We start from the raw sequence: 26,104 nt of genomic DNA, 5'->3' as shown, positions 1-26,104 counted from the left end.
GTGTTGCTAGGTGGTTGCTAGGGTGTCCTGGGTGGTTGATATGGTATTGCTACTTGGTTGGTAGTGTTCACATATGGTTACTATAAAGTATCCATATTAGCATTTAGCTATTCACAGCTAGCATGTTTAGCATATTGAAAGTCCTATGTGCTAGCATGAGTCAAAAGACCCAACCCCCATCGCGATACAATGTTCTGATTCTGAGATATAGCTGTTAAAAAATGGTTGCTAGGGTACTCTGTTTGGTTGCTAGGGATTGGCTTGACAGCTGCCAATCATGAAACTCCAAAGGCTGCTTGTCAGTATGAATGATTTAAACCAACCCCCATCTCTATACGTTGTTCTGATGCAGAGATACAAATCTTGCTTAATGGTTGCTAGGGTACTCTGTTTAGTTGCTAGGGAGTGGCTTGGCAGCTGGCAGCGATGAATCTCCAAAGGCTGCTTGTCACTATAAATGATATAAATCAACTCTCATGACTCTATGACATTCAGAATGGAAGATATCCCTCTTTAGAATTTGGTTGCTAAGGTGCTCGTTAATTGTTGCTAGGGCGTGGTCAGAATTTGTTGAGGTGATGCATGGTTGGCTGTTTGCTACCCATAGTCAAATGAGACCACCCTCATGTTTATATGACACTTATATCCTGAGATATCCCTTCAATCTCTTTCAATGGAAGTCTATGGGAGTTGTTGCTAAGGTGCTCTAAATGGTTGCTAGGGCGTGGCTTGATAGCTTCACAGTAATCCTGAGAGACTGATTGGTCGTCTGAGTAAAATGAGCCCGCCCCCTTGTCTCTATGACACTGTGATCCAGAGCTATGTTCAATATAAAATCCTAATGCAATGTGTAGGACGGCCCATTTCATGTAAGTCAATGGGGCAATTTTGGGCAGCTCCTGTCCCCCAGGGGTGCAACTATTCCCCCACTGTGAGGTATTTTCTTACAGAGCCTGTCAGCCTCTTCAAATGTGGTACATTACAAGTTTCTAAGAAATCAGCAATATTTAGTATTGCACGAGGCCTGCGGCCTCGTGCCTATGGCCTACGGTTGCTAGGGTGCTGTAACTGGTTGCTATGGTGTGAATTTAGAGTTAATGAGTTTAGAGTTTATAAGTTTAATTGAGTAAGTGTCCAGAGTTTATTCATTTATGAGTTTAATAGTTTTATGAGAGTTTATAAGAGTATGAGTTTATGAATTGAGAGTTTATGAGTTTATAAGATTAAATGAGTCTTAGAAAGTTTAAGTTTAGAGTTTATTAATTTATTGTGAGTTTAAGAGTTTAAGATTAGATAGATAAGTGTCATAGATTGATGAGTTCATTAGTTTGAATGAGTTTCAATGGCTCATATAGTGTATAGAATGACAGTTTGATTGAGTCTGGGGCTTCAAGGTATTTAGATTTGAAATTTTGACAGTTGGGCAGTTTGAATTTCTCAATGGGAGTCAATGGGAGTTTTTTCCGACTTTGATCGTCATTTTTAGGAGAACCGTAAGTCCGATCAGTTAGAAAAGATATAGCACACTAAGTCAGAACAGTTTGAGTGTCCGTGCCGAGTTTGGAGTATGTGGAGTTAAAGCTCTAGGAGGAGATAGAGTCAGAAAATTTTCCGCTCAGAAAAAGAATAATAATAATAACTAGAATGTACATTTCCAGAGGAAAATGTGAAGTGGTGCTTGCAGTGGCAAAAAGCTCGCTCGGTTGCTAGGGTGTTCTGGGTGGTTGCTAGGGTGTTCTGGCTGGTTGCTAGGGTGTTGCTAGGTGGTTGCTAGGGTGTTCTGTGTGGTTGCTAGGGTGTTGCTAGGCGGTTGCTAGGGTGTTCTGGGTGGTTGCTAGGGTGTTGCTAGGTGGTTGCTAGGGTGTTCTGGGTGGTTGCTATGGTGTTGTTAGGCGGTTGCTAGGGTATTCTGGGTGGTTGCTAGGGTGTTCTTGGTGGTTGCTAGGGTATTCTGGGTGGTTGCTAGGGTGTTGCTAGCGTGTTCTTGGTGGTTGCTAGGGTATTCTGGGTGGTTGCTAGGGTGTTGCTAGCGTGTTCTTGGTGGTTGCTAGGGGGTTGCTAGGATGTTCTGGTATAGGTGGTTGGTAGTTGTCACAGATGGTTACTATGAAGTTTGTAGCATTTTCTTGGCATGATTTAGCACTTAGCTAATCAATATTAGCATGTAGCTATTCTCTGCTAGCATGTGTAGCATGTAGCAAGTCATGTTTGCTAGCATGAGTAAAAAGAGCCAACCCCCATCTATATACGATGTTTTGATGCAGAGATGTAGGTCTTACAAAATGGTTGCTAGGGTACTCTGTTTGGTTGCTAGGGAGTGGCATGGCATCTGCCAATCATGAAGCTCAAAAGTCAATGTGAATGTATAAACCAACCCCCATCTCTATACGATGTTTTGGTGCAGAGATATAGGTCTTACAAAATGGTTGCTAGGGTACTGTTTTTGGTTGCTAGGGAGTGGCTTGGCAGCTGCCAATCATGAAACTCCAAAGGCTGCTTGTCAGTATGAATGATATAAACCAACTCCCATGCCTCTATGACATTCATAACGGAAGATATCCCTCTTTGGATTTTGGTTGCTAAGGTGCTCTATAATGGTTGCTAGAGCATGGCCAGAAATTGTTGAGGTGATTCATGATTGGCTGTTTGCTGGCCCAAGTCAAACGAGCCCACCCTCATGTTTCTATGACACTTATATCCTGAGATATCCCTTTGATCTCTTTTAATGGAAGTCTATGGGAGTTGTTGCTAAGGTGCTCTAAATGGTTGCTAGGGCGTGGCTTAATAGCTTCACAATGATCCTGAGAGACTGATTGGTCGTCTGAGTAAAATGAGCCCGCCCCCTTGTCTCTATGACACTGTGATCCAGAGCTATGTTCAATAAAAAAAATCCCTATGCAATTTACCATAGTAGGAAAAACACTAAAAGTCTATGGGACTTTTTTACCCAATGATTTGCCCCTGGGACGAACACCGTACCCCCGATCGCTACGAAAATTCACAGCACACCTCTCCTCAATAATCCGCAAAATTTGACGCCTCAATCAGGGGTCTGTGATGTCGGCGTGTATTTTTTAACAGATGATTAATATTTAGTCTCTAAAATTAGTTTTTATAGAGTTTTTATAGAGTTTTTTAGTATGGCACGAGGCCTACGGCCTCGTGCCTATCGCCCACGGTTGCTAGGGTGCTGTAACTGGTTGCTATGGTGTGACCATGAAGATTTTAGGCCATTATTTATTGGTTGCCTGATAAAATAAATCCTCCTAGGGAGAGAGAGACGTCTGCCTGACAGCAGGGCTGTCAGGCCCTTTTGTGTCTGTGAGAAAGTGACAGTTGGGATTTGAATTTTTGAAAATGTTTCAATGTAAGTCAATGGGCCTTTTTTTGGCCGCTTTTTGGTCCGCTGTGCGAACATCGTACATCCGATCTCTTAGAAAAGTCATAGCACACCTCTCCTAAACGAGCCGGTCGATTTGACACCTCATTCATGGGTCTGTGACGAAAGCTGCGGGAGGAGTAGCGCGCCGAAGAAGTGTCCGGAATAATAAAAATAAGAATAATAAGTATGGAGGATAACAATAGTGTTGCTTTGCAAGCACCACTAATAATAATAATAATAAGTTTAAATAGAATTTCAGTAAGTTGGCTCTCACAAGCCAACTTAATAATAAGTTTAAATAGGATTTCAGTAAGTTGGCTTTCTCAAGCCAACTTAATAAGTTTAAATAGGATTTCAGTAAGTTGGCTTTCTCAAGCCAACTTAATTACTAATCTTGTAAAAACCACCAATGGAACAGAAGAAGTTGATGGTGAAAATACCTGTTCCTTTTTCTCTTTTTTTTTTTTGTCAAATCTATGACATACACATTTCATAAATATGCCTACTAAATCGTAGAATCGAGATTAAAAAGTCGAAATTGTGACTGACTTTTACGTCATATTATCTCATAAAATTACGATTTTTGTGCCGAATATAATGACATCAGAGATCAAAAAGATTATGCTTATATTAACTATGAGAGCTCGATGAACATTAACCTATTACAGTCACATGCGCATAATAAAATAAAAAAATAATATATAATAAAACATAGTATATATATATATATATATATATATATGAAGAGTTCAGATGCAAAAGCCTCTAAATGCCATTTGAAATTTTCTTCTAAAATGATAATTTTTATCAAGCTTGTATATTTAAGTTCAGTAATTTCACTTAAATGACAATTAATAGGTCATCTTCATTGCCATTTAAGTGAAATTACTGAACTTAAATATACAAGCTTGATAAAAATGATCATTTTAGAAGAAAATTTCAAATGGCACTTAGAGGCTTTTGCATCTGAACTCTTCATATAATTACATATATAATAAAACTATATATAAAACTATATTTATATACACACACACACACACACACACACACACATATATATATATCTGTTTTCTTCTTTAATATCTCATCTGTCATGTAATACATGACAGATGAGATATTAAAGAAGAAAACAGACTGAGGTTTTATGAAGTAAATGAACACAAACACGTTCACTCACCGGCATCATTTTCGCGTCGTCTGAGGATCTTCGCCAGCCGGATCGGAATGTGTGATTGTTCGCTGATTGTTTTACTAAAGTTATAAATCTAGGAAGATTTTAAGAGACAAACACCAGGTTCCTATCAGATACAGCAAGTGCCCAGGCGTGTGACGTCAGAGGCCTTCCCAAACTTTCCATCGGCGAGAGTTTCTGTTGGCGAACATCGGACGACCGATCACGAATGTCAAATATTGTTTTATTTCCCACAGAAGCGATCAAATGTTCACGCGGAAGAGACTTTCCAGTGTCTCTTATTACAGTTCAAAGTGTTTATTTGTTGCTTGCGATGTTTCTCTCGCTCTCCGCTCTTGCGCTGACGCCTGTTGCTGCTGAGGAGCGCGTGACGTCACGCACAGGAAGCTCATCCCACTGGAAAACTCGAGCCAAGATGGCGGAAGGTTGTTTTTTGTCCTTTGACATATATATATTTTTGTTGTATGCCAGTTCAATAGTATGTAATGTAAGAATACAATAGTTAATGGGAGAAGAGGGGATTTTTTTTTGCAGTTGAATCACTTGCAAAACGTTTGGAAGGGCTCGACACTGCCGCGCTGTCGCCATCCGCTGGCGAAGACGTGCAACTGCGCCACAAACCCACATGTGTTTCCCACACACTTTTAACATGTTCATTAATTCTACATATAGGCTGTTCAACATAGCTTTTTGTAGAATCTGAGAGTTTCTATAGAGTTCAGATTCTGCCTCCACTGATAATTTTTGGTTGCACCTTTGTCATTCAAAACAAACCTGAAAACTAGGCACTGGGTTAGTGTGTTTATTGCTTTGCCAAAATCACAGTTGCAGGTGTTTAATAGGCATGCCATGCCATAGCCAGCAAAAAAAAAAAAAAAAAAAATTAACAAATTTTTGTTCACTGGTGTTAACTGCTATGTCTATTTAATTTAGAGGAAAATCAGCTAATTAACAGTGTAAAGTGACACATGAAATTGTCAGAAATTAGTTAATTAAATCACAATCATAACAAAGACCCCAGATCACACTTAAAATATGGTAAAGAGTGATTTTTTTGACAACCCAATGTTCACCATTTTTAAAATTGTATATTGTTAAAAATTACATGGCAAGATTTTATTACACATGAACTCAATTAAAATAAATAAATATACATTTCAAATAGCTTTCACCCTACAGATTATATGTAAAAATGTTATGATTGGATGCTATTTATAGCAGTGTTATTTTAGTTTTATCGTTGTTTTATTAATATTTAGAACTAGCTTTTATTTTTATATTTTTTGTTTTTATGTTAATTTTAGTGTAATTTTGACCCATTATGTGCTTTTGTCATTTTATTAGTTACTGCTATTTATTGCAGTTTATTTCCAAGGCAATCTTTTCAATTTTTTTGGTTTAATTTAAGTTTTCCAACTAATATTTTTTAAGAGCTCTTGTCATGTCAAGCGTAGCCAGACGGTGGCGCAATTCACCGTGTGTTTACTGTAAAGTATGTGAACTGCAGAGCCTGATGGGTCAATGATTCACTTGTTTGAGTCGGTTCTATTCAATGAATCGGTCAAAACGGTTTAAATCGGTTCTTGATTTGTTCGGGCAGTTCATGTCATGAGCGGAATGAATCATGTGAGTCATTGTAACGAACACAAAGTACAAAAACGCTGGATAAATGGGAAAATTATAACATTATAAATTGGAAAAACTGCAATCCATTGAAACGAGCCTGAAACGCGTGAGGTTTTCCAGCGATGAAGAAGATGTTTATTACCATCAGCCTGCAGTTTGTGAATGACTCAGGTAAACGCATTTTCAAACTAAATTGACTAAACTTATTTTGTTTTCCAAACTAAAATAAACAAGAGAGCACAGAACTTGATATTACTTCAATGTCTATTCAGAAGGTATAGCCTATCATCATTAATGTAACGTTAGGTTATGTTTTCTTGTTTGTTTTTACACATAACGTTAGGCCTACCGTAGGCCTATTCTTTGAACCATAGTTTAGTGACTCAAAATCCTGCCTTCAAACTCTGCAATCTTTGAATTTAAATGAACCAATATTTAAATCAGCTTTTTGCAATGCACATTTTGTGTAATGTTAGTTATCAGTTATTTTATCTACAGGTCGCTACATTTCTTACCTATTTCTGCTCATCCCAAATCAAATACAGACAGCACTGAAAGATTACATTTGTTTGAATGTAATGCATTAGTGAGAGAACAATTCAATTGCGTGTGTGAATAAGTGTTCTCTGTTTAAAATCTGCTTTCACCTGATCTCATTAATGTGCGTAGCCTATCTAAAGCACAAATTTTATTTCTCGTACCATTTATATACCAAAAATAGTTGTTGTCTGCGTATTATACACAGTTTTTGCATGTAATACACACGCACTCCACACCCCTTATCCTACCCAAAGGGTTTAGTGCTCATCATTTGCACGCATCATCGTTTTCATCGTTCACATTGAACACATTTCATCGTTCCTAAAGACCCCGGTGCTGCCCACCAAACCGGTCAGAACAACATCAACGTTGGTGGGCAAGGCTTATGCTGCCTCTGGTCATGTCTCCACACTATGGGGGTGAGGCAGGTCTACCAGGCAGAAATGTTAGTAGACCTTAAAGGTATAGTTCACACAAATTAAAATCAGCCCATGATTTACCCACTCTTAAGCCATCCTAGGTATATGACATTCTTCTTTCAGACGAATACAATCGGAGTTAGGCTATATTTAAATATTTCCTGGCTCTTCCAAGCTTTATAATGTCAGTAAATGTCTGGTTTCTGTTTTGAAGTCCATAAAAGTGTGTCCATCCATGATAAAAGTGCATCTATTCATGGTTAAAGTGTGTCCATCCATAATAAAAGTCCATCCATCCATGATAAAAGTGTGTCCATCCACTCCATCCATGATAAAAGTGAATACATCCATGATAAAAGTGTGTCCATCCATGATAAATGTGCATCTATCCATCATAAAAGTGCATCTATCCATCATAAAAGTGCATCCATTCATGATAAAAGTGCATCTATCATAAGAAAAATGCGTCCATCCATGATAAAAGTGCATATATTATCATAAAAGTGCATCCATCCATGATAAAAGTGTGTCCATCCATGATAAAAGTGCATCTATCCATGATAAAAGTGTGTCCATCCATGATAAAAGTGCATCTATCCATGATAAAAGTGCATCTATCCATGATAAAAGTGCATCTATCCATGATAAAAGTGCATCCATCCATTAATAAGTGTTTATCCATGATAAACGTGCATCCATCCATGATAAAAGTGTGTCCATCCATGATAAAAGTGCATCTATCCATAAAAGTGCATCCACCAATGATAAGTGTCCATCCATGATAAACGTGCATCCATCCATGATAAAAGTGCATCCATCCATGATAAACCTGCATCCATCCATGATAAAAGTGCATCCATCCATGATAAACGTGCATCCATCTATGATTAAAGTGCGTCTATCCATGATAAAAGTGTGTCCATCCATGATAAAAGTGCATTCATCCATGATAAACATGCATCCATCCATGATAAAAGTGCATCCATCCATGATAAACATGCATCCATCCATGATAAAAGTGCATCCATCCATGATAAACATGCATCCATCCATGATAAAAGTGCATCCATCCATGATAAACGTGCATCCATCCATGATAAACGTGCATCCATCCATGATTAAAGTGCGTCCATCCATGATTAAAGTCCTTGACGGCTCTCCCTGGAAAATTACGATCAGGAGGGACCTACTGGCCCAGGCAGGGGGCTCAATATTACACCCCCTCCCAGAACTGTGGAAGCTGTGGGCTTAGCCTCTGAGGGGGCCCAGCTCATAGATGCTGGTCTCTCAACCGAGGTTGTTGAGACCATTCTTCACTCCAGAGCTCCCTCCATGAGAAAACTGTATGTATTGAAGTGGGGAGTTTTCACCTCTTGGTGCAGTGGTCATCAGCTAGACCCACTTAACCCAGTTCAAGTTCCAGCAAGAGCGATTTCCTGCAGGTCTATCCCCTGTCAACTTTTAAGGTCTATGTGGCGGCCAAAGCTGCTTACCACATTCCTTTGGGTGGGATGTCTTTAGGGAGAAACCCCTTGTTCCTCCTGGCTGTCACCTCTCTAAAAAGGATAGGAGATAGGCGCCAGGCATGGTAAAGGCATTCCTTCACCCTAGATCAGGGTAACCCAAAAGTTTCCACTAATGTGGCCAGATCCATTATTCTGCAGGCCTTCTTTCCTCCTCCATTCCAGGATGCAGACCAGGAAAGAAATCATTTATTTTGCCCAGGTAGGACATTGGATGCTTACGTCCACAGCGTAGAGCAGAACAACTGTTCGTAAGTTTTGGACCACCTATTTATTTATTTATTTATTTAATGTTTTATTTATATAGGGACAGATACAATAAACATAGATAAAACTGTTACAATAGCCATCCAATGCGTGTTTGTAGCTAAAGCTAATTTGCAACAACCTAATAAAGGGTCACCAGCATCTAAGGCTATCTCTATTACCTATGAATCGGCCAGACTGCCTACCCATTTGGCAGAACGGGTTCATTCGACTTGGAGTATGGCTGCCTCTAAGGACTTTGTGTCAGGAGTTTCACTTCAACATGTTTGTGATGCGGCGGGCTGGTCCTCACCACAGACATTCGTGAGGTTTTCCGACCTAGACTTGGGCTCCACACCTGGGGCTCAGGTACTCTCATCTTAGTGCATTCTCGATTCACACTATACAGTCACTGGTCATTATGGTGGCATGGGTATAGACGTTCACACAGCGTCAATCGACCCAACGCGAGTTCGCTCTAAGGGAACGCCTCGGTTCAGCCTGTAACCTCGGTTCCCTGAAGAAGGAACAAGTTGTTGCGTAGCCCTGCCATACTCGACTTGCTTCAGCCTATTAGAAGCTAGTGTTACACTGTTTGGGCAGGCTTTATAGTTTTCAGTCTGTGATGTCACCCGCCTCTGATGTCGCGTCACACTATTAGACTGATTTTATTTGAGCTTCACGACGCAATCACACAGAGCGTTCCCACAGCGTCAACCGACGCAACGTCTTGTTCCCTCTTCAGGGAACTGAGGGTACAGTTGGAACCGAGGCCTTTTGGTGGTTTTAGATTCAATGAAATCAGGTGGATGTCATTGTTTAGCGGCTTGTTTTGAGTTAGATTTTGTATAGAGAAATGCATGTAACAAACTTTTGCAATGTCATTTTATCCACAAGGGGGAGCAGTGGAGGAATGTGTGTGAAGTAAATCAGATGCCAAGTGTGGAGAAGTCTTTTCAGCATATCCTTTTGTCCAAAAAAAGCTTTCATTAAGATGGACACATTGTTATTGTTGCTGACACTTTACACTGGAAGGATACGCAACATTCTGTCATTATGAAATTCATCTTTGCACTGTAAAAAATATATATTTGGTTGCGCACAAGAACACCAATAAAACCCAATACAAAAAACATGGTTGGAATGCATGACCTTTTAACATGCTTAATGCGCTATATATATTTTAATTTTAATGGTTTTGTTTGCAAACATTGTAGGAATTCATATTCACTGTGGTGAAGGCTGCATATTTTCATTGTTACTCCCTGATATTAAACGTTTTGCTGGTGTGTTGTGTTAAATGCTGGATGATTGCATTCCAAGTTTAATGTTGCAAAACACCATTTAATTAACTATGAATTTCTCAAAAAGAATGGCTGTTGATTAGTCCTTGTGACAAAATTGAGAAAACTTCAATCAAAGTACAGTGCCGAGACAATCTACGTCTTCATCGGAGGCAGAGAAACGACTGTGCAAACAAACAAGATTCAGATTTTTTTCTCTTGCTCTCTTCAGCCAAGGTTTGGATTTCAATAAAGAAGTCAAGCGACAAAAAAAAAAAAAGTCCACATGCTTTTCACAAAGGCTGTGTCATTTTGCTCTCTGCATTGCTAACCTTCCCCCATCCCGAAGCATGATTATACAGGGCTGTTTTGGGGAGGGGAGGGCCGTGGGGGTTCGGACCCTTCTCTTCACAGGGGCCTTTGCCTGAGGACGGGCGGCGGCGTGCCATGTGCCGTCTGAGAGAGAGAGAAAGAGAGAGAGAGAGGAGTTTAAGGTTCTGCCAGGGGTGGGGGCGAGTAAGGATTGGGAGGGGTACAAGAGAGAGAGAGTGGGAGGAGTCCGGGAACTGCTATTTGTAGATCCTTGTGATGGATTACTGCCGTGTGTGTGAGTGAGAGAGGATAGAGATTTTTTGTTCCCCGTATCCCCTTTCTTTAGTCGTGGAGCGCGTTACGCACACAAGCGACCAAGCAACTCCTCCAAGAAGAAGAGGAAAAGGAGAGTTTGAGCGGCCGCTTTTTTTCTCCCTCCGGAAACGGTCTCAGAGATCATGAGTGGAGGATACGGATACTCCGCGCGGCTGGTGGAGGTGTGTGTGTGGATCCTGCTGGCGTGTGAAGCGGCCGCGGCGTGTCCGGCGCTCTGCACGTGCAGCGGCACCACTGTGGACTGCCACGGGCTCGGGCTCAGAACCATGCCCAGGAACATCCCCCGAAACGCGGAGAGGCTGTGAGTACACACTTCACGTCCATCTGTGGGTGTAGGTGTTGGGGAGGAGGGGGTGTGTGTGTGTGTGTGTGCATCATTAAAGGGAGGAATTCAATGAGAACAATAGCTGAATGAGGCACTGCCGTCCTGGACAGGTACAGTCAGACGTGATGTTGACATGAGGAGAAACTTCCTCTATCACTCCTTCAGCTCGCTCTTCACAACTTTCCCTCTCTCCGGTCACGTCCAGACGAGACCATCTCTAGAGTTCTGCAAATGAACTCAAATTTGTGCACAAACAAGCATTCATTAGTTCCAGTGTTGGGTAGGTTAAGGTTCTTGCACACCGAGTCTGAAATGTCCGTATGCATTTTTTCGTATCCGTCATTCGGTGGCTCTGTGTTGTCAAAAACCTCTCAAAACGCTTGAGCTACGCATCCGAATATTTTCATGACGGACGAAAGTTTGTAGGCGTGATTGACACAACGTGAGGTCGTACTTAGTTTTTTAACGTGCGGAAATTTCCGACCTTTACTCCCTATAAAAATGCGTTAATTACATCTTCAGCAGTGTAATTACATTCCTGTACTAATTACTCTCTCTAAAAAGTATTTAATTACTTATTACTAATTACTTTCTAAATCCCACATCAACATCCATCAGTTGAACAATACAAGGATAAACTCGAAACTGCTCTTTTAATTCTTGAAAATAAATACTATAAAATTGCATGAATTATGCTTAAAATGGCCAAACTACTTAAAGGGAGAAGGTTACATAATAAACATACTTTTAACATTAGACAATGCATTTTGATGTTAATCCCACTATTGAATTTTGTATAGTCATTCTCTTAAATGCAATACTTGTAATCATTTGTTAACAAGTCATTACTTCAATGATGAGCTCATTGTTTCTGCCTTAAATTACTACATTTTTTAAATGCAATTTTGTTTGCCGAAATTATTGAATTGTTTATACATTTTTTCACATCTAACTGTGAAATTTGTATATGACCATTTCTGAAATACATAACTTAGACAGTTCCCTCTGATGAATTATACATGTCAGAACGGCCTTGAGATTTGAAGGAATTCATGTTTCAAATCAGCTAGTTTATTATTATACACTGATAAAAAAATCATTTAGTGGTGAAGTAAATGCTACAGAAAAAACAAATGCAATTTCTACATGAAAAAGTTAGTTCAGGCAAGAATTAAATAAAAAAACAAAGTAAATCCTCCTCGATTAAAGCTTGTAGAAATGAAAGCGCGAGTATCAACGATATAAAATGAAGTAAAGCCCACTCCACAGCCCAAGACGAGAGCATCGTTCTCTATAGTCCTGCAAATCATCATTCAAGTATTCATTACTCTAATGAGCTCATTGTTTCTGCCTTAAATTATTACAGTCATACGTTTTTATCTAACTGTGTTTTGTACATTCCTGAGTTAGACCGTGTCCTCTGAGACCAGATCACTCTACATTGTAATGTGGACTCGTGTATTTTCTGTAAAGCTGCTTTGGAACGATGTGTATTGGGAAAAGTGCTGTACAAATAAATGTGAATAGATTTGAATGAGGGCGTCTCTGGTCTTGAGATTTGAAGGAATTCATGTTTTATATTGATTTCAAGCCCCAGCTAGTTTAATATATTATGCAAACTACATCAGCGGTAGGGGAGTTTGCTATCAGGGGTTCATTGTTTCGAACTTCACTTGCACACAGTCGCATCCAGACGGAAGTCTCAGGAGTGTGTGTGTACCGTCTCCACACCGGCTGATCATGGGGGGGTGGTGGTTGAACAAAACCAATCTCTTTGCACTTGTCAAAGGGCATTTCTATCACATCCAGGCTTCAGGATGTCTTTGATGGATTCTGTAATGACTGTGTGTTCAGTAAGTGTGAAAATCACACACACACCCCCCCCATTCCCTCCAGCTTTCCCCATTAACCCACGGTTCAGACCTGACACACTCGCTCACAGAACAACGTTTCTGTGCTTCTGCCTGAGAATCTGCCGTATGCAAACGTTTTTAATACTGTCCTTGAGTATGATTTCACTTTTCCAGCTGTAGTGAGTGTGTAATGTTGCTGTTTGAGCATAAACAAAATCCGCAAAGTTACGACGCTTAAAGTTCAGAGCAAAGGTTTTGCAGAAATCGCTTTTTAAAGGAATACTCCACTTTTTTTGGGAAATAGGCTCATTTGACCACTCCCCCAGAGTTAAACAGTTCAGTTTTACCGTTTTCGAATCCATTCAGTTGATTTTCTGATATTAAGAAGAATATCAGTAACCGGACAGTTTCTGGTCTCATTGACTTCCATAGTAGGAAAAAAATATACTATGGAAGTCAATGAGACCAGAAACTGTCTGGTTACTGATATTCTTCTAAATATCAGAAAATCGGCTGAATGGATTCGAAAACGGTAAAACTCAACTGTTTAACTCTGGGGGAGTGGTAAAATGAGCCTATTTCCCAAAAAAAGTGGAGTATCCCTTTAAGGACTACAACAAACGGCTGGTGGAACTACATGAGCCTGGGTTAGTGACATCACAAACCCTAAAATTTACATAAACCACGCCCCCAAAACACGATTTATAGATTATCATGACAGAATATGCTAATCATAGACTAGAAGATCGTTATCTCCGCATCAGCTGCATCGTTCATCAACTAACCATTCACTGTCACTCACCGTCACTTCTTACTGAGTCTCTCATCTTTCTGACAAGTTTTTAAAAGTTCAGTGCGTGATAATCGGATCTGCTAACACACTCAAACACACGCCAGCTCTTGAAGCTCCGCCCCCTGTTCCGGGAGCAGCAGCTCATTTGCATTTAAAGGGACACACGTTTTTGCTCACCCTCAAATAGTGATGATTTTAACATGCTGTAAAAAATATCTGTGGGGTATTTTAAGCTAAAGCCCCCTTTAAAGACTATGCATCTGAAGTGAGTTGTGCAAAAGTAAACGCCCCCTTCTCTGCTCTCTGATGTGCAGATATCGTAACGGTTTCAAGCAGACAGATTATTTAATGCGCTCTGAGGCTCTCTGTTCTTTAAATGAATAATCTCAGTCATTTCGTATGTACCCGGCGTTCATCTTCAGACGTCCAGAGACTCGACCCTTCTTATTTTATCTATGCTAGTGCATCTATTTATACTGTCTCCGGAAGCCGCTGAGCCGCAGATCAAACGCCGCTGATGAGGATCTGATTGAGAATTCTCTTTAAACTCGGAGGATCGGGCCGCTCGCGCTGTGAACTCCCGCTCGCATGTACTCAAGAATTCCTCTCGCAGGCCAAACGTCCCCGTGAGCTTCCACTGATTGCTTATTGATTGTCTGGAAAGTGGACGGCGGCTCAGAGCTGGATCCCAGTGATAAATCTCATAAACACCAATAGAAGATTAGCTTGTGAACGTAGAGCTGTTAGAGCTCTTTGGGATGACAGTCACATAGCAGTACAGATGAGCATTTGTATGTGTGTGTTAAAGTGTACATTTAAATGTTGTTTATGTGTGTTTTTAATGTGCTTTAAGGCACACCGTGTGTGCGTTGATAAGTGGACAGCATTGCTGAGTATTTCCTGCAGTGAACCAAAGACGGTCTCAAAAACACGCTGGTGTTTCTGACGTCACAAACCACCTTGTAACCAATCAGATCAACGTGTGATCGCCAACCAGTGGATCTCTGAGTGGAGGCGGGGCTCATTTGCATATTCATAGAACCGTGCATACTAAATGAGGCAAGGGTGTCGAGTTACATTCAAGATATTTTAAGCCATGAAGACATTTTGATGGAAGAACGTTTGTTGATGAGATGAGTTTTAGGGGATAAAATTATTGACTACAGGGGGACTTTAAAGTAGACATGCAGTGCTTAAATGTCTTAAACTAAGCGTTTTCAGATTGTTTGCTTTGTTCACAAAACTGTTATGATGTTGCAATTTCTTCTTGGTTCAGTTCGCTTCCACAAAAAATGTTAATAGACCAAATATGGTGTGGATCTGAGCATGGATTCATACGGTATATGGCTCAATGGACCAAACTAAGGGAGAAAACGGGCCAAAACAAACGCCCGCAGATGCATTGGAGCAAATAAGCCTCGTGTGTTTGAAACGGCATGTTTAAATGCTTTGGCTTCCTCCGATTTAAATGCTCATCAAGTCTAAGTAAGTAGTGAGGAAAGGATGAACAAGATTTGGGCTATACAATGCAAACATTATGATAAATGATAATGGGAATAATCTAATGACAGCAGGGTAAGGAGCTGTTTATTAACCCCTCATTGATTAACCGCTTCTTGACCTCGCGTTTGTGAACTTACGTCGGCTTCTTGATGGATCAGACTCGTTAACGGCCCACCAAGCCCTGCTCACAGCATCAAAGGGTTTCCCTGAAATCTGCTTTTTCTCTTTTAATTCATTAGCTGGTTAATGAGTGGAGGTTTCCCCCTAACTCAACTGTGTTCGGGCAGAAAGGGTTGTGGCACTTTGCCAGGAGTAGAGTTTGCTCTTTAAACTCACATCACAGTCGGGTTTCAGCGGGCTGAGCGAGCTGTAACGAGCTTTATGTTTTACCGGGTTCGTTAGAACATACACAGCTGTCGCACACGTTCCTTTAATGTACAGATCATAGAGAAGCAGTCATTTCATATTTTAAAACAAAAGGCAAGTTCAAAAGAATCCAGCCACAACACAAATAATGCTTAACCCTAAAATATTTTGATTAAAATAACTTTCATGTTTTATAAATGTAGAAAGTGTGCATGGAAATTTGGTTTCTGTAAATAAAAATAATTAATTATTAGATTAAATATTAAATAAATATTAGACTTGCTTCTCTACAGTGCAGGAGACGAGGGGTTAAAACTAACGGAAGCACTGACTGATGTTCGGCATTTCAGCTTCAGACGACAAACACATTTACAGACATTTACTCTCCTTTATACCATGGTCTGGGTGAATACTCGATTCTGATTGGCTGCAGGGTGTCCGTTAAAAAGTGATAGAGGACACCTAGTAAAGTAGTTCTGGTGAAACTGCCTGTTTACCATTCGAAATCAATAAATAAATGCGCAAAATAAAAAATAAAAAAAAAATAAAATAAAAAATGGACTAACTCCAGCTTTGAAAATGACACCGCTGCTGCTCTGAATGGGACCCTGCGGGAGGGTCAACCAAGGCAGGAGGAGAGTACAGCGTTTCAAGCCTAAGGAGCCTGTTTGATTAATTGTTTTATGTGTAATAATAAAAAAAAAAAACTATGCCTACCTTAGAAAAAAAATGCGTTTCATGAAAAAACCTGAAGTGTTCTACAAGCTGAGCGGACTATAAATATCTCCGGTTGCTAAATAAACCGTCAGGCAAGTTATTATTTGTAAATCTAGATTTTGCCTAATTAAAATATAAACTAATGTTTTAAAAATGTTTTATTTGGCAAGTGACCATGGTATAAGCGGGTTAGTGCCCGACGAGGTGTCCATTGTCAGGTTTTAATGGACTTCGACTCCGCTCCGCGTCGGCCGGTTCACGCCTCGCCGTCGTCCATTAAAACCTGACAATGGACACCTCGTCGGGCACTAACCCTTACTTTTAACAGTCAGAAGCAAAGCATGCTGGGAACTAGAAATCAGATTTAACTCATTCTGGAATGTGTGTGTGTGTATATATTTATATATGTGTGTGTGAACATACATTCACATTTTTATGGGAACATGTACAGTATGTGGAATACTTCCGAAAGGGAACTCGCACTGCGTCGAATGACGCGAGGGGAACACCTCAGGCGTGACGAGTGTCTGAAATCACTGCAGTCACATTGACCAGCGACAGCCCATGAATCATTAAACACACGCTAAAGAGGATTAACTGTAAGAGAATTATTATGAAAGGCACTGTATGGTGCGGTTTTTGATGAGAACTGTGTTCTGATGGCCCGCCTCGGCTTGCTTCGTGCGAGCGCCTCTTCCAGGCATGTAGAGTGACATAGAGAACTATCCGGTCGGTCTTCACGCCGCAGGTGAGCTGATTGCTTTTGAAATGTATCTAAAAGAAAAGCTCCACAGACCTTGTTCCCTGTATAGCGCTAGGGGGTCATGTCAATGTCAATGTCAAAGATAAGGTAAAAAGTGTTTGGATTATTATGGCCTCCTCGGAGGTGGGTCCCAACATTGTGGGACATACATTATGGCCGCGACCAGGTAGCTAGCCTTATTAGGCCTCCTGTGGGTGTGCTCAATAGTTATGTTAAAATAGTATGGTTCCCAACAGTGTATGTTGTAGCAGAACAGACTTGCTGTCAGCTAGTAGACCCAACCACACCTCCCTGATTCCAGCAGCGTTTGGCCTTTTCAGGCTATCATATATCTCAGTCCCTGACCTCTCTGGTCTGTGGTAGTTAGTCTCCCTCATAAGAAGACTTTCAGGAGGCTGGCTTAGACAGGCCACTCCGAGACTGGCTGGCTCACCCGAATTCAGGGCTCATAGTAACCAGTTGCTTAGATTGAAGGTGAATTCCCACTTAGGATGGTCATCAGGTACTAGGCCTCACCAGGCCTCCCTGAAGGCAAAGCCCCAAGGACAGGCAACTGGACAGCTAGCCTGACTTGCTATCGGGTACTAGGCCTCACCAGGCCTCCCTGTAGGCGAGTTTCCACATATGGTGGTTATCAGGTACTAGGCCTCCCTGTGAGTGGCTTCCCAGTGGTGCTGGGTTCAGGAAGCTAGTGGCCTCTTACTATCAGATCGGCTGGCCTCAGTTGCTGAAGGTGAGCTTGCGCCCTGGCTCGATTAAAGTGTTCTTTCTCTTCTACTGGTTCCCAGCGGGCTTTCAGGAAAAAAAAAAGTGTGTCTCTCAGACACTTTCCTGTCTACAGTCTGGTTTGCCTAGCGGACCATGTGCTCCCCTCGCCGAGGGTGCCTATGAGTACTCAGACTCCTGAGTTTGGTTAGATGGTCTTAGGCCCCCCAGTTAGATCAGTCCTTTGGCCTTCTCTTTGAAACATACGCACTGGGTAGATCAGTGGATCGAGCAGAGAAACTCCCCTCGCTAGCAAGGTTTGTAAGCACTATGCTGAGGGATGCTCTCCGGGATACCCCGTCTCTGAGATCCAGGCCGAGTGGTTCAATGCCAGCTTCGCAGTCCTTCAGGTTGGATGCCTTACCAGTCCCTCCAGAAAAACGCGATTATGCGATCGCTGAATTCAATGCAAAATCAGCCAAAGTCCGCATATTTATGCGGGGGCCGCATTTTTTAAAATACGCCGCACTTTCGCCGCATAAATTGCCGATTTCCTTGCAAAATATGTGGGGTTTGCATAATTTCATAATCCTCGCATTTTCGTTGCAAAAAAAGTCACGTGTATTTTAGTAGAAAGTTAAAAAATGTTCCGTTTGCTTCACACAAGAGCAGCCATTTCCCCCTGTTTCCATGGGAACGTTATGAAGTGACGCAATTACGCGACGCCGGACAGACTCACGAGGCGATTGACGTCTCACAAATCGAACTCGTATAACTGTCTGTCACACGTTCTACCGTCACATCGTTACTTAATAAACAACATAAGATAAAAGAAGTAGCATCAAACAGAAATTACCCGCACACATGGGGTGTTCGAGGCGCACATATAATATAACACTGCAGAGAGTTCAACAGGGAGCACGCAGCTCTTAAAGGGGCCACACCTTATTTACACTCGTTATAGTCTGAAATAAAACAAGATGAGAAATTAAATATTCCCAGCACTTTCTATGATGTAGTATGCTTGCTTATCAAAGGAAGTAATAAGAAATGACTCTTACATTAGCCTAGTGAGAACAGGATGTTGGGGGAATCACTGAAAAAGAGAAATCTTTTTTATCAAACCACAATTTTTGCAAGTTCTCTCAATTTTTGCAAATTCCTGCAATTTCATCGCATAAAATTGCATAAATATCCCGCATATTCCATCGCATTTTTAAAGAAAACGGGCCGAGCAGGCTAATCAATCAATTTTTGCCCGCAACAATCACAAAAAAGCTCCGCGTTTTTCTTGAAGGACTGAATACTATTATGGTAAATGTTATATATAAATCGCAATTTTTTTCACAAATTTTTGGAAATTACCACCACAAAATCAGTCATTTTGATCGCAAAAATCACAAAAAAAAAATCGTGAAATCCTGGAGGGACTGCCTTACCTAAAGGCAAGTGTCCAGAGTCTCTGTCTTCGGACAGGCAGGACTGCGTCTCCTTGCTGTGCCTCGGGGCCTTCCTACCAAACAGTCCCTTCAGACGAAAGGATGACTGTCTTGTTTGCAAGGCACCCTTTTGTACTTCCAGGTTGCACATTAATGATTCACAGGCTGTCGCCGGTCAATGTGATTGCTGTGATTTGATAGTGATTTCAGACACCTGAGGCGTTCCCCTAGCGTTATTCGGCGCATTGCGAGTCCGCGTTCTCAGGGAACATAGGTTACAGTCGTAACCTGAGACGTTTACATATATTGCATTATATTTTGCAATATATTCCCATGTATGTTTGTGGTGGAGAATCAAAATAAAGCGTTAGCTGATATTAATAAAACAGTCTAATGCTATAATGAGTGCTAGTTCACATGCAAAAAAATAAAGTGTTACTGATCAAGAGATTCTCTTAAGAACATCTGTCACCAACGTCTTCATCCGCACGGCGCATCTACAGGTGGTGTCTGATGAATAGCAGTGCATTATTTCTGTGTGTGCACCTGTGTGAACATCTGTCTGCGATCCCCGTCTCTGTGCGCTGGGCTCCCACGGGTGCTCATTACAAACAACAGAAAGTGCATGACTTTGTATCCAGTATTCATGGGAGATTTGTGTGTGTAGGTGTGTTTCTCTCAGTGTTGGGGACGAAAAAGAAACACATGTTCGCAATAATGAGCAGACGTTTGCGAAGAACCCACACAGTATTTTACAGCAGCACATTATCCACCTGGTTATAGAGGGCCATATATATATATATATATATATATATATATATATATATATATATATATATATATATATATATATATATATGACACTTGTTGAGCTAAATAAGTCATTACAGCAATGCTATATTCATAAACTTACCCATAACTCTTGTTTCTTTTTCTAGGGAACTGAATGGAAACAACCTCACACGCATCAACAGAAATGACTTTTCTGGACTCAAGTATCTTCGAGTTTTGTGAGTTCTGCATTAAATATGTGATAATCATCTTAAGAGTGGAGACTCCGGTTGTTGTGCATTTTACAGTAAAGTCCCATATATTTTTAACGTTATTTAACTGTCGGTTTTACATTAATAATCATCCTCAAAATCTCATAGGCCGACAAATATATTGACATTTCATTACAGCTTTCCAAGAGAAAACTCTTCACCGAGATTACAGATTTCATACTCAGATATATAGATAACTCGCATGAAATTTTAAAATATTTTGGGATTATAAAAGCATGAACTACTCACTCACTGTTTGAAAAACAATGCCACAAATGGCACTTTAAGTCAACTCTATGAAGACGACTGAAGCCGTTTACAGTGAGGTTTTGGGTCAGTTCTGTGTAAATTTATCATTTGGGTGTAAATGTGCTGTGAATCTCCTCAAGTTATGACGTTTTCATGCACACGCTCACCTCCCTCAAAGCTGTCCTCAGATCTCGTTTTAAAGGAATAGTTCACACACTAATGTCCTGTTTATTTACTCCCCCCGAGGCCATCTAAGATGTGTACGCCTTTCTGTCCTCGGAAAAAGAGAAATGAAGCTTTTGGAGGGAAACGTTACAGGATTTTTCTGGTGCTCAACGTTGACCATTTTTAGTTTCCAGAATCAGTATTTAGGCGGGTGTGTGTTTGTGTGTGACGTGCTGTTGGTGTTTGTGAACAGGCAGCTGATGGAGAACCAGATAGGAACGGTGGAGCGAGGAGCGTTCGATGACATGAGAGAGCTGGAGAGACTGTGAGTGTGCAACACTGCATCATCTGCTAATGCCATGCGCTCTTTACTAAAAACAAATGCGGAGACATACACATGATATTTTTGATGACATTTCTTTCATGGAATCTGAATAAATTACCTGAGTAAATCATGTAAAACCCCTAAATTATTTAGTCTATGGCACAATGAATTGAATATTTTTAGTTGAATGTTTTTTTTTTTTTTCTTAAAAGTCTGAAACTTTTAGAAATTTTAGAAATTACCTAAAAAAAACTATATTGTTAGCAAAACCTTTTACTGCACTAGTTATATGATGCTAGTTATAGTTTGTGAGCAAAATAATTGTTTATTGATCAAAGCAACATGCTTCAGATTCTTAATACATCATTTATGGTAACACTTTACAATAAGGTTCATTAGTTAACATTAGTTAATGTACTTACTAACATGCACTAGCCATGAGCAATACATTTTTTACGGCATTTGTTCATCTGTGTTAATGTTAGTTCATGAAAACACAGCTGTTCATTGTTTGTTCATGTTAGTTCACGGTGCGTGATTTTAATCAAGTATTAGTAAATGTTGAAAATAACATTAACAAATGCTGTATAAGTGCTATTCATTATTAGTTCATATTAACTAATGTAGTTAACTAATGTTAACTAACGAACCTTATTGTAAAGTGTTACCACATTTATTTGTATTATAAATGTCTCTCTTTCAAATGTCAAACATTACTGAACATTAAACTTTAACAGATGTTTCCATTTACTCAAAAAACACATATAATTTACACTTAATTTCAACATTTACTCTCCGTTTCCTGTGATGTGCAAAGCATGCTGGGAACTAACAGTGGTGTACCGAAATAAAACCGCATTGTCTTGAAATGAATTGCTAGGCTTTTGATTTTATCAGTTAATCAGTTCCTCAAAACTGTGTTTCCTTAAAACGAGAGGAAATATGGTTTCTCTTGGTTTTATTAGTGAAATGCTCTCAATATTTTCTATACAACACTAAACCACAATTTTCTTTTTTAATAATGATTTTTAATTATCACCCTAATTTTTTTAGACCCATAATTAATTAACTTTTTACTCTCATTCAATAAGGCGATTCGATATGACGCCGAGTTGAGTATTGTGCATCTCTGCCCACATCTCCCCAATGGTTAATCAGCTGCGACTCAAGTTTCTATGAATTTGAACCAAGCTAATTTATTTCGCATAAATGTCTGACACACACAGATAACTCTAGATGTTGTTTCACTTATTTACTAGCATTATTAGGCAGAGATTCCCAGGCTTAAACAGTTTTCTGATCTCATGTGTGTGTGTGTGTGTGTGTGTGTCTCCTCTCAGACGTCTGAACAGGAACCAGCTCCACCAGCTTCCAGAGCTCCTGTTCCAGAAGAACGCCGCTCTGTCCCGACTGTAAGTGACTGATTCTGGCTTGCTTGTCTTGGATTTGCTGTGATGCGTTGGGAGAATCACACAATGAGTCACATTCACATTTAGGCTTTTGGTTTTAGGCCGTTCTTGTGCTGTGAGATTCAAAACCTGTTCTCGGACTCTCGGCGTCTGGCGTTGGGATTGTGTTGTGAGGGATTTTGGTTGAAGGATGAGTGATTTTTCTGTCATCATGTTAGGTTGGATTTAAAGGGGTGGTCAAATATACCAAAAATATATCAAATATATCTCTGATGTCCCGAAAGTGTGTTTGTGTGAAGTTTTAGCACAAAATACCCCACAGATATTTTTATAAAACATGTTAAAGTTGTCACTTTTTGAGGGTTTGCAAAAACGCACCGTTCAAGAATGTTCAAACCGCAATGTTCTTGTTTGGTTCCCAAAAAAATAACCTCATGAGACCATTCGGTAATGTTAGGGGGACGTTCTGTGTTTGTCCGAACAAGAACGAGAACAAAACATGAGATGTGAGAGTCTAAAACCATGTCCATATGCACAGACTTCATCCAAATGAGCAGAGTCGAGCCTTTTACATCAGCTTTAAGGTTTAGTGTATGAATCGTGTACATCAGTCCAGAGAGAATAATGTGTGTGTGTTTGCCGTGTCGTCACAGCACTGTTAGTGTGTGTATGAGAGCGATTCTGCACGGATGTGTTTAACCCGAGTCGGATCCGCATCTCTGTTCCCGCTTCCAGACGTTCAAGGTGGATCTTTGGTGTTTTTCAATGATTTCCGCCGCAGAGACTCCATCTGAGGGAAGCCAGAGAGACATTTCTAAAAACATGCTGAAATATTCAGAGCGAGTGGGACGTGGAAATGAACAACTGGGAGAGAGAGAGAGAGAGAGAGGGATGAAAAGAGGACAAACACAGACAGAATTCTCCATGTATGTACAAGCGATTCTATATTTCGCTGTCATCCATTATTCATACGGGAGAAGCTGTGTGAAATATTCACAATGAAGAGCGTCAGCCGAGTGACGTTCCCTCAGAGCGGCACAAACGCTCTTCCTCATAATAACCTGTCCCGTTACACACACTCCTCCAGGAATGATGGATGCAGAAGTCAACCGAACATCTGTATCCGGACAGAGACGGCTCCGCTTACTCCGCATATTCTGAACTGATATTAATATTATATTTTGGAGTTTGAATTAAAAACAAACTTGAATGCATAATACAAGCTTTAGATTATACACATTTAAATTATTCATTACATAGATTCACTTGCATTAATATAGTCAAGATATTTTCTTTCAGCTGCCTTTTCAAAAACATCTGTGGTGTTTATAGAGGATCTATCATATCCAATCTTGATGTGTTCAGGCTCGACTAGAACAGGTTGATTATTCTCCTCATATTCTCCATTGTTGCGGCTCCTCTCTTCCCAGTCTGTCAGTAACGCTCTGTTCACTTCCTGTCTCTATGAAGCCCCTCATTCTGAAAAGCACACTGTGCTCTGATTGGTCGGCTGGAGCAGTGCACTGTGATTGGTCGAGTGTGTTTGGGAAATGTCCCGCCCCTTTCCATAACCGCCAGTTTAACACACTACTGACTAACTCAGCCAGGCCCCGCCCCTTTATTCTGCGCATGAATTATTATAATGAGGAATATTGTGACGTGTTCGTGACTCGAGACTACAATGGAGGCGGAAACACTGACACTGATATAGAGGAGAACTCGTGACAATCGTTTCAGTGTATTGATAAAGCATTTGTCAGAACAAACAGAACAAAAATACGTTTCCTCACTGAAGTCATTGAGTCTCGAACCTTTGCATTTTTGTCTGATTTTCAAATTTTCTAATTCTGTAATGTTGTGATTCTCCTCGTAGCAGGTTAGATTGATTCATTGCTTATAATGAACACTTTTTTTTTAAATGCCAATGGGAAAAATTACAAATAACGCTGTAAAAGTATGCCCAGCGAACAAATTTAGGTTCTGGGAACGTTCCGGCAACGTTAGTTTTTGGTTCCCAGAACGTTCCTAGAACTTTCCCTTAAGGTTAAAGGGATAGTTCACTTTGAAATTAATTTTTGATATGTTTTATCTTACCTCAAGGGCATCCAAGATGTAGGTGTCTTTGTTTCCACAGTATTTTCAATTTTGACATTTTTCAGTCAAACCGTTGTTGTCTATCAGTCATACACTGAGGCTAAGGGGGTCCACCAAAGAGCAGCACAGAGAAGTCCAAATTAAACATGATTTAATGACTCGTAAATGTAAGTACACATTGATGGCCTAAGACACGAAACGAGCGGTTTGTGTGAGAAAACCAACAGTATTTATATGGTTTTTACCTCGTGTAATGGAACCTAAAAATAACCTACATGGAACGTTCCTATAACGTTCTTGTTTGGTTCCCCCCAAAAAATAACCATTCAGGAACGTTAGGGGAACTATTATATCTATAAACTCTATTGTTTCTAAATTCAGGGCAAATTATTTGTTAGACTTTGTGAGAATCTCCTCCTAATGTCCTCATAGCGGCGAGGAGGTGTTGCCGAGTCTCAGATGCGGATCTCTTTCACTGGTTTGTTGTTGTTTATCTGTGTTTACGACCAAATCATATTCTAGTGATCTAGTTATCCCTCAAAACGCATCTTTGATCACCAAAATGACAAAAAAAAAATGTCTTCATGGCTTAAAATATCTTGAATGCAACTCGACACCCTTGCCTCATTTATTATGTGCGGTTCTATGAATATGCAAATGAGCCCCGCCTCCACTCCCTCACTCAGAGATCCACTGGTTGATTGGCTTCAAGATGGTTTGTGAAACACCACCGATTTCAAAGCGTGTTTTTGAGACTGTCTTTGGTTTACTGCAGTTTGAAGGAGGAAATACTTAAAGACTTACGAACTTACACTTATTAAGTATAAGTGTGTTAAATAACATGAAGTCACACACCCTGAGCTGGCAGAGCATTAATAGAGAGCATTCTTGAGTTAGAGCTCATGATAGCAGAGGAAAAGACACTGTGACACAAAGAACAAGGTGTTTGTGGTTGTTATCATGTTGTGATGGCATATCACTGCGGTCTCTGGCAGCCACACACACACACACACACACACACACACACACACACACATCTTCCCGCGGCTGGAATAACGTGCCCTTGTTCTTGGCCCAGTTACACTGGAAAGCAGTGGCTTCGACTCAATGCTCGGCTGTGAATGTACAGCAGAGATGAAGAACGCACGCTATTCTCCCCGACAGACTGAATGTGTTCGGTCCGGATATTGTGATGTAAGAGCCCGAAGCGCTCGCGGCCCCCGCGGCTCGGAGATGATCGACGTGTTCGAGAGGTTAGATGTGTGCTATTCATACTCACACACTGTTCATGTGGAGCTGGAACCAATCCAGGGGAAAGTTTCCACGGGCGACTCGCTTTCAGAAATCTCCAAAGGTAAAAGATACTGGAGAAACGATTGAGTCTGCCTTCTTGGCTGAGACTTTATGGCAGAAATTATGGCAAGAATCCAGTTATAAAAAATCATTCCTTCCGAGCGGCACAAAACACGTCTCTGTGTTACACATTAGTATGTAGA

The 26,104-nt window shown here is 40.5% G+C and overlaps 2 protein-coding genes across 7 annotated transcripts in view; one reads left to right on the top strand and one right to left on the bottom strand.

Annotated features, from left to right (window-relative positions):
- The window catches only part of tp53bp2a (tumor protein p53 binding protein, 2a), a 39,250-nt gene extending 34,284 nt beyond the window's left edge, over positions 1-4,966 (bottom strand). For all 4 annotated transcript variants that reach the window (XM_089117363.1, XM_089117364.1, XM_089117366.1 and 1 more), the window contains exon 1: positions 4,560-4,966. In XM_089117363.1, coding sequence (XP_088973489.1) covers positions 4,560-4,568 — 9 coding nt within the window. In that variant the 5' untranslated portion in view covers positions 4,569-4,966. The remainder of the gene's footprint in view (positions 1-4,559) is intronic.
- Positions 4,967-6,196: 1,230 nt separating this feature from the next.
- The window catches only part of slit1a (slit homolog 1a (Drosophila)), an 85,107-nt gene continuing 65,199 nt past the window's right edge, over positions 6,197-26,104 (top strand). The window contains exons 1-5 of one of the 3 annotated variants that reach the window (XM_089117361.1): positions 6,197-6,371; positions 10,870-11,160; positions 20,262-20,333; positions 21,034-21,105; positions 22,446-22,517. In XM_089117361.1, the coding sequence (XP_088973487.1) occupies positions 10,982-11,160; positions 20,262-20,333; positions 21,034-21,105; positions 22,446-22,517 (395 nt within the window). In that variant the 5' untranslated portion in view covers positions 6,197-6,371; positions 10,870-10,981. Of the gene's footprint in view, positions 6,372-10,785; positions 11,161-20,261; positions 20,334-21,033; positions 21,106-22,445; positions 22,518-26,104 lie in introns of those variants that run through there. The other 2 variants (XM_089117362.1, XM_039690509.2) reach the window with 2 other exon arrangements.

Source organism: Pimephales promelas, chromosome 11 (genome assembly GCF_988280905.1).
Source record: "Pimephales promelas chromosome 11, fPimPro1.hap1.1, whole genome shotgun sequence".
Taxonomy (NCBI): Eukaryota; Metazoa; Chordata; class Actinopteri; order Cypriniformes; family Leuciscidae; genus Pimephales; species Pimephales promelas.
The sequence above is the reverse complement of the archived record's forward strand: the minus strand, read 5'-3'. Positions and strand labels throughout refer to the sequence as shown.